At 35.0% G+C, this 9,389-nt stretch overlaps 1 protein-coding gene across 1 annotated transcript; it reads left to right on the top strand.

Moving 5' to 3' along the window:
* The first annotated feature begins 1,566 nt into the window (after positions 1-1,566).
* On the top strand, positions 1,567-9,009 carry LOC129889203 (25S rRNA (cytosine-C(5))-methyltransferase NSUN5). Its single transcript, XM_055964401.1, has 14 exons — positions 1,567-1,683; positions 1,823-2,086; positions 3,131-3,189; positions 4,439-4,489; positions 4,567-4,702; positions 4,957-5,042; positions 5,835-5,933; positions 6,076-6,129; positions 6,218-6,362; positions 6,803-6,864; positions 7,525-7,612; positions 7,711-7,779; positions 7,902-8,063; positions 8,556-9,009. Exons 1-14 carry the CDS (start codon positions 1,575-1,577, stop codon positions 8,747-8,749), a joined length of 1,578 nt encoding a protein of 525 aa, XP_055820376.1. The 5' UTR covers positions 1,567-1,574; the 3' UTR covers positions 8,750-9,009.
* The last annotated feature ends 380 nt before the right edge of the window (positions 9,010-9,389 follow it).

Genomic DNA, 9,389 nt, shown 5'->3' with positions numbered 1-9,389 from the left:
AATGCTCCAAACAAGTGAAAATGGTGGAATTTGGAAAAGGGTCTATTTCTCGAAGTTACTATTCAAGGACGCCAAATTACTCATCGCGATCACGGGCCACTAAATCTCATGATCGCGAAGCACAAGGTTATAGACTATCATGGACGCGAGATGTCTGTCTGCGATTGCGAAGCACAAGGACATTGTGCATCAGGAACATGACGACCTCTCCGCGATCGCGAAGTACTCCCTCAAGGACAACTCATTGCACGGTCGTGATTGTGAAGAACCATTAAGCAGGCACCACTCCAGATAGCAGAAAATAATAGAAACACCAACTCAAAAATGCCTCCGATCAAATTCTCGAGATTCGTTTGGAGTTCGATAAAAATAAACCATATGCTACCACACTGAATTTGACATTCCATACTCAATGGAATCGTCAAATTTCCGAAATGGGCCGTGATGACGAAATTACCCTCCCGGACCCCTTTCTGACCTAAAATTCAACTTTTAGACCTATTTTCCCAAAACGAAAAACTAAGGTCCTAGGACTCTAAGTCAATGCTCAACTAGACCAAACTCGACTTTTCAGATGCAACAAAACTGACGACATTCCCATCAAGCACTCGGATCTCAAGGAGACACCGAGTTGCTCTAAGAATTTGTGATTCGCTTCCAAAGGAAAATAATATAAATGCTGATTTTAAAATTCGACGTGACGTAAACGTGAATTATTTCGAGTTAATAATACATCAAAGTACTCGAAAAATTGAGAGAAACTCATATCTAAAATTTAGGATTCTTTAGAGGAAATTAGAGTTGGTCAAGACTAAGAAAAAATCTATATATAAATATTATACAAACAACAGTATATTGATGTGTATATATATATATATATATATATATATATATATATATATATATTGTTAAAACAATGTATCTAGATTTATATACATTATGTTACATAATTATACATTATATATATAACTATATACTATTTATATAATATTGATACATTATATGTACATATGACCATTTTGTTGAAAAGAGATTTTGTTACTTATACAAGAAACCCACCAACAAAATAGGATATGTTTGTCCAAACATTTAAAACACTGGCTAAATTCTAAAATATCATGTAAAAACATCGCGAATCCATGTTATTCTGAATCAAATAGCGAATAAATTTCATAAATATAAATAAAATAGTTTTATTTGCACCAATTATAACCAAATTTTTATTTACACAAAAAATAGCTAAAAATTAGCAATATATGTATATGCAACAAAAATTATTTTCAACAAAATAGTCATATGTATGTAATATATCGATAGGTATATATAATGTATCCATATCATATAAATAATATATATTCGTGTATAGATAATGTATAACTATATATTAGAGATGTATATACATTATTGATACAATAAATTATACATTACAAACTCATTATTTTTCAATCTCAAATCAACTTAAATCTTCTCTAAACAATCCCAAAATTTAGATATGAACTTTTTTTAATATTTTAAATATTTTAATATATTATTTACTCAAATAATTCATGTTTACGGCAAGTCAATCTTTGAATATGAGAAATAAGGAACAAGAGGCCACTAATGGCGAGAAGAAGAAGACCAAAGAAGACATAGGAGGAAGCGTGAATTGCACTTTACTTGTAATTGAAAAGTACCGAATGAGTAAGGACCATTTTTTGGAAAACATTGATAATTGAATTATTTTAGCTAATGATTTATGACGGATGGTTCATTTAGCTTAATTGTCCCCAGAACATTTAGCCCAAAGCCCATTAACAGTTTCTTTCTTCACTCTACACAGTGACCAGCCGGAGACTCGAAACTATGTCGCGGAAGAAGGCGCAAGGGGATACCAAACCGGCGGCGAAGAAGCCGAACCAGAAGCGTCTGAGCAGCGCCGAGCGCTCAGGGATCTTTGCACGCAGAGAAGCTGCAAAGGTTTTGCGAACTATTCTACAAGGAGACGCCCGGCGCCGAGCCGTTGGGTCCATCAAGTCGCTGGTGTATAGTCCCTCTGTGAGGAACAAAAGAGCTACTTATGCTTTGGTTTGTCAAACACTCAAATGTAAGTTCACCCACAGAATAATACTTGTTAGAGCGTATGCCTTGTTTATTTTTGAAAATCCTGTTTTCTTATAGTATTTGACTAGATATGGAGTTTAAGAGAAAAATAAAGTTGTTTGACGGGCAAGTAATCGAGATGAATCTAGGGAGCTAAAAGAAGAGTGAATACAGTTAATAATTAGGCAATTTGCTGAAGGGCTTTTACCAAATTTCCAGCTGCTAAGTGCTAGTGAATATATGATTCATAGCTTGTCTCTTGGAGGTTTATTTTAGTAATTGTTTTCGGTTTTTTTCTTTGTGATCTTATCAAACAATCACTAGTACATGTACGTAAGTAGCGCAAAGTAGTCTTTTGAATTTTGAAATCTCAAGGACTTTACCATAACATATCGGAGTCTATTTACTTTTTTAAATAGCTTAAGTATCAAAATGTGCTATTAAAAGCTTAAGTTGATGGAGCAATGCGAAGCGAAGGGTTTTCAATTTATGAGTAAAGACATGTGTTTCAGAGAAGTGTGCACTTGAAACAATGATGCACAAAGTGATCTCAACAATAAACGGCCGGTTCTTTTGAATCTTAACTTTGAGGAGTTGGATTATTATCATTATTATTCCATCCATTCCAGTTTATGTGACACTTAGTCCATTTCAAAAAGAGTGACACATTTATATATTTGAAAACTAGAAACTTTACACTTTTCATTTTACCCATAACAGTTAACAATATTCTAAAAGACCTTAATGTGAAGCTTTTATACCCACACAAAAGTTATGATATGTTTAAGGCCAGAAGTTTCGGAAGCTTTATAGCCACACATATATTATGACGTTGTTTAAGACTACTAGTTTCAAAAGTCCTCATATCTTTTTTCAACTTTGATGGTTCAAACGATTTCACTACTAGTTTAAGCTTTTTGTGCCTTTTTTCTTTTAAAAGCACTGATAGTAACTCAGTGACTCAAAATCATGCTATCTCCATATCTACGGAAAAGGTCCATCCCTTGGCTTCATAATTGCAAATGTTCTGGATTCTTCCTTGTTGCAGATCTTCCCGTTATCAAGGATGTCTTTCACACTGCCAATGTGCTGAGTAGCAAGTGGAAGGTTAGGAATATTTTCAACTTCTGAATTTTCATTGATTGTTAGAGTTTGGTACTTTGATTTCTCTCATTGCATAGTATAGGGATTTAACTGTTGAACATGAGAAATTCTTGTTACCTACCCAACAGGCAGGGGTAAGGTCTGCTTACATCCTAGCCTCCCCAGACCCCACTTGTGGGATTACACTTGGCGTGTTGTTGTTGTTGTTTTACTTGAAGATCTTCCTCTTTTCCGTTTTCTCTCTTTTCGAGTAATATTCTGAATAGCCCGTGTTCGACGCATGCATACCTGTTCCTCATTTGTATGTCTTCTGTTATTTTGTTTTTCAATTTTTTTCATAGTTAATTATATTTCATCATCTTATGTTGATTAAATAAAATAAAGTTATCGACAGACGGCAGGTGCCAAAAGTGCCAACATCTCCGAAATATCAAGTCGACATAGGTTATCCAATCTAAATAGCTTTCTGATGCCTTTCTGGGAAGAGCATAAGTTGCATAAATTTTCCAAATAATTAATGATTTTATCTGTGTGGCATAAGTAGTCAATTATAATCTTTTCTTAGTGATCAATGCCATTTTCAAGTTTATCTTGGAAACCTCTAAACTTTTTGTTCATGTCAAAATAAACTTGTTTCTTGCGTGCTGCTTATTGATATTTCACAATCCCAAGAACAACAGTTTTAACATGAATATGAACTAACAAGTAAATTATGGTGTTTGTGCTTCAAATAATCCAGTGTACCAGGCAAGCAGCTCGACTCAATTTTCAAAAGCATAGGAGAGTTCTTATTATTCTTTAATTTCCTTTTTAACTGTAGGCTCAGTTAAATGTTTCTACTGCCAACCACCTAGGTAAGCTAGTTTCTCCTTACTCATCTTTCACTTGCTTTCCTGAAGTACTATGGTCTTAACATAACCCGTAATCCTGTTTACATCAACTATTTTACATGTTGGATAGACATCTTTGGTGTGTAATAGTTTGGATTTGTCTGCACAAAAGTAATGAATGAATTATTGAATATGAAACATCCATATAAACTGTAAGCAGCAATCGGGAAATCCGAGATTTTGTTATGGAACTTTGCCAGTGTTTTGGAAGGAAAAATGTTAGTAACATATAGCAATACATTACGGTAATCTATAGAATGGTTTGGACGTAGTCAAGATACAAACTTCCGGAATATCTTGACTGGAATTTTAATTCTCTTTAATTCAATTATGCACTAATTTTGCTGCTAATGTTGTTGCAGAGGCAAGAAGAATTAATGTATATAATCTTGTATGACATCCTTTTTGGCCAGGTATTTGTCAATATGCATCCCCAGTGGGTTTCATTGCTTTGAGCTCTTGCTTATGGGGATTGTTTCATCTTATACAGGAGGCTTTGTTAGCTGGTGATGCAGAGAAGTTTCTTCTGCAGAAAAAGGATGTGTTGCAGGCAGCTCTTGCCAAGCTTTTAGTGCGAAAGAAAGTAAAACATGTCTCAGATTTGATGACTTCTTATAAGATTTCTGGTACGTGGTTCGACTCCTAGTCTGTTAATGGTGGTTATCTTTATGGATTCAACAATGGGACATACATAGTGCAAACTTGTCAACAGACTTTTTAAATATAATTGAACTGAGAAGATCCTTTCTTCATCAAAAATAGATGGAAAAGTGTCTATATTCTAAGTTGTGTTGGATTACACTTGGTGTATTTATTATATGGATCAGAAAAAGCAGTCTCAGATGTGTCACTAGAATCTTGTTTTATATTTTCATTGCAGACCTTCCGAAACCTCGTTATGCTCGTGTTAATACTCTGAAGATGGACGTAGAATCTGCCCTGGTCGAATTTAAGAAACAGTATGAGGTATGATATAACCCTTAGATGCAGCAGTTATTTTGCACTTCCTAAATAATTTGAAGTAACTTTAGTGTCATTTTGACTTGGTAGAATATAGGTGGAAGATGTATCAGAGGTAATTCCTTGTGTCAAAACATCCTACACCAAAATCTGATCCCGACGATCATCTTTGCTGTACTTAATCTTTGCAGTACTTCCTCTAATGAATTGTTTGCCTGACTAGTTTATAGATTTTTTATTCATTGTATTGGAGGTATGATAGTCCTCTGGTGGACGTATATGTTTTGTTTAGAATATTGAGATGAAAGGTGAAATTTTAACATATTGAGGTCCTACAGTTAAGAAATTTCCTTTCAGAAGAAAAGGAGGAGGGGGGTGGGGGTGATTCCAGCTGTTCTAGAATTTGAAGAGTGGCTTCTCAATTGATAATTGATGAACGAACCTCACTTAGGGGTATGGAGGTAGAAGGCATACTTAAAGATACTAACTACTGGAGATTGGTATACTTTAAAGTATGTAGTACACAAACTTTTCATGTTTGTCAATTCAATGATATCATTTTGCTGTATTTGTGTCCTTATTTCTACAAAAGATTGAAGAACTAGTGTGAATCAATTCAGCATTGAAGAAACAATCAAATATTCATTGATCAAATCATTCTCCACGGTCTGATAGATTTTTTTGAAGAACCGATTAATCGGTCAAGAATAAAGATAGAATGCCGTTTTACTTTCTTATTGGTGCTGTATTCTCGTTATTATAAAGTTTATTTATGTTTATTTTTCGGACATTGGATAGGTTTGTCAGGATGCAATGGTTCCTGACCTGTTGATTTTCCCCCCAAGGACTGACCTGCATGATCATCCTTTGGTGAAAAGTGGAAGTGTCTTTCTGCAGGTGCAAGATTCTCTTTCTTTTCTTAGAATGGAATTTTGATGTGAATACAATGAAGGAGTTTCTTGTTATGCAACCCTTTCCCCTCTTTTGGGTTCTATTCTAGCTTGCATTGACATGCTATTAATGTCCCTGGTTCCAATAGGGTAAGGCAAGTTCCATGATTGCAGTTGCTCTTGGGCCTAAACCGAGATGGGAGGTAATTACATGGAAAAAGAGTAGTTAGGTTCTCTAGATTTTCATTTTCCACTTGGTTGTTGTTCATGGTTGTTTAATATCTTGTGAAGGTCATCGATGCATGTGCGGCACCAGGGAACAAAACTGTTCATCTAGCTGCTCTTATGAAGGGAAATGGAAAGATAATAGCTTGTGAACTTAATAAAGAAAGGGTTAAACGTCTGAAGGACACTGTTGAACTGGCTGGAGCGACTAGTATCCTTTTAATAGCTTTTTGGTATCCTATCCACCTTCTAACATAAGATTGATTGAGAGCAAATTTAACCATCACTTGATTTCTAGATGGACATATACCAAAAGTGTATTGGAAGCCCTAAACTGTGGATCCTTGTTTTTGTTTAAATTATCCCATCTTCAAGTAATTCCAGTAATCTCGCAATTTTTCACTCAAACTGGATGGAGTTATTAGTTTCTATACGGCGTTTTGACTTGTAATACCATAAACACCTCTCTGCATTAGGTGTCTGAAGTTTATTTTTGAGGAAATATGGCTTTTGGAATTGTAGATATCTTTAGCTGTTTCAATTCCCAATTTCAAGTAATTCCTAAAACCAGTTAGTTATATAATAATTTGTCTAATTGGTTTTTGTTTCATTGTTGTTGGAATATGCCTCAATAACTTAACTTGTCCTAAGACGTGGAAGTCAAGAATGAGGATTTCTTAAACATAAGTCCTGAGGATCCAGCGTACTCAAAGGTAAACATAGAAGACATTTTTTGGGGAATGATATGTTGATTGTTAGATGTTATCAACTTACTAAATGGAATCTATTACTTTCTGTCCAGTTAATCAATCTATTTAACTTGCAACACTGGAATAAAGTAATCAGTTGACCTATTTCACAAACGTGATTGATAGGGAAAAATAAATTTGTAAAGCTTGTTAGTTTTATGTACATGATCCATTTTTTGTATCAAATGATTCTCTGATACAATAGATAACAGACTGGAGAAGAGGGCAATCTCTCCTCAACTATGAGTTGGTAACACTTTGATTGAATATGACAAAGCCTTTGATTCTTCATTGTTAATTTGTTGAAGAAACACTTATATATAGGCATATGATTTGAGTGTATCCAGAACAAGCATAAAAAAGAGACAATCCTTCCTGTTTCTGGACAGTGTGAAAAACAAACAGAATATCAGTCAGTGCTGGTATAACCATGAAGATAGATATTTGATCAGGGGTAATTCTGGACTGCACTCTAATTAGTTTTCCAGACTGGTGACAATTTTTACAAAAAAGTAAGTAGCCAGTTCACATTTTCAGCAAGCATGGTTTGAACTTTGTAACCCTCTGTTTTCTGTTTGGATTTTTGAATGGAATCCCTTTATTTAACACATAACCGACCACCAGGTTCAAGCAATACTGTTAGATCCATCATGTTCAGGATCTGGGACTGCTGTTGATAGATTAGATCACCTGCTCCCCTCATATACTGCAGGTGACTTTGCTCTTTGTGTATTCATTTCCATATCCTTTGTGTAACCAAACCCTTTACTTATCTCCTTTTAATCTATTGTTCTGAAAAAAACTTTGCAGACTCTGATGTAAATAGACTACAAAAGCTCGCTGCTTTCCAGAGAAAGGCTTTGGAACATGCATTATCTTGTGAGATTTGTGACATTGTTTCTAATTTGTTTGTTTTTTTTTTTTTTTTTTTTACCACAAATGGCAAATTCATGTATGTTTGTGCATGCGACTGATCAATTTACCGTCTCATCTTGATGTAGTTCCAGCTGTTGAGAGAATTGTTTACAGCACATGTTCTATTAACCAAGTTGAGAATGAAGATGTCATCAGATCTGTTCTGCCTCTTGCTTCTTCTTATGGTTTTGAACTGACAACCATCTTTCCCCAATGGCCTCGCCGAGGTCATCCAATTTTTGATGGATGTAAGTGATCATATCTCACAAGCTTCCTTTATGGGTGCCTACTTGACCCTAGTCCTTATTATCAAACTGCCTCCCAAAAGTTGGTCAAACTAGACAAATAAAGAAAGAGCACAGTGAAAGAAAGAATATTGTTCTTACAGTTTTAAAGTGCTCTAATAAGCATTTCCAGGCATCATATATTTTCGTGTTCAATTGCTTATAGTCTAAGCTAGATCTGGTTGGTTTACTGAAACTGTTGCGATTATATTCTTTTAGAAGTTAAGCGTCATTTATCTTCACAAAGCCAGCCACAGAAGATGTCTGTAAATACATACAGTACCATCCTGAAGAACAATAACTCAGTTCCATTTTGAAACTAGCTTCCTGTTTTGGACTGATACACTCTCGTCCTTCCTTCCCAATGCTCCTCTTAAATATCTAAGTTAGCCCCTTGTGGTTCTTCATCAGTTGAACTTCTTCAGTTGCATATGTTTATTTTTATTTTTTACACAGCTCAACATGTGCTGAGAACCGATCTCGTAGAGGACAAGGAAGGCTTCTTTATTGCTTTATTTGTCAGGAAGGGTGTGAACCCTCCAGCCAAGCACATCAAAGATGTTGGAAACACGTTAGGAGCTCTTCAACGAAGAAAGAAGAGAAAGATAAATTCTTTCTTCCTCTTCAGAACTTTGGGTTTGTTGTTGTAATCTTAGTTTTACTTCTATCAATCAGGCAATTCGTCATTGATAAAATACTAGAGAAAATTGCCAGAATTTTTGTCCAGGTGAGAAGGTAGTTTGGCCGAAGTTTCGTTTTTTCCATTTCAGGTTTCTGATCGTCTACTAAACAGTTATATAGCAAAAACTCTGGCATTTGATGCTTACACCAAATTGTACTAAAATACTGGCGAATTGGTTGGACTTGGATATTGTCTTTTAGATAGTATTGAGTTTTTCTTTTCACATAATTAATCTCAACTTGTAGTAGTAATAAACAGGCCACTGAGTTTAATTTGATACATTAGATTGAATTGTGCTCTCTTTGCTATTGGGTGCCTTCTTGTGGCCTAAAGACATTGAGTCCCTTTCTACACCATTGAGACTTAACGTGACCACTATGCACGAAAAAGGGAAATCACATGAAACAAAGAAAACCAAGGGCTTGAAAGTTCCTATTGCCTCTGGAGTAAACACCCTGCAGATTGTGCTTTCTATCTATGGAAAAACTATCGTTAATAGAATTAGGGCAGACAATTGTTATGGAATAACTGGAATCCAAACTTCGATTCGATTTTTTTGGATTCTTGAATTACAGATTGGATTTTGGATTGAACTTATAAAAAAATTG

This window comes from Solanum dulcamara, chromosome 5 (genome assembly GCF_947179165.1).
Source record: "Solanum dulcamara chromosome 5, daSolDulc1.2, whole genome shotgun sequence".
Taxonomy (NCBI): Eukaryota; Viridiplantae; Streptophyta; class Magnoliopsida; order Solanales; family Solanaceae; genus Solanum; species Solanum dulcamara.
Note: the sequence above shows the minus strand (reverse complement) of the source record. Positions and strands in the feature narration are given on the sequence as shown.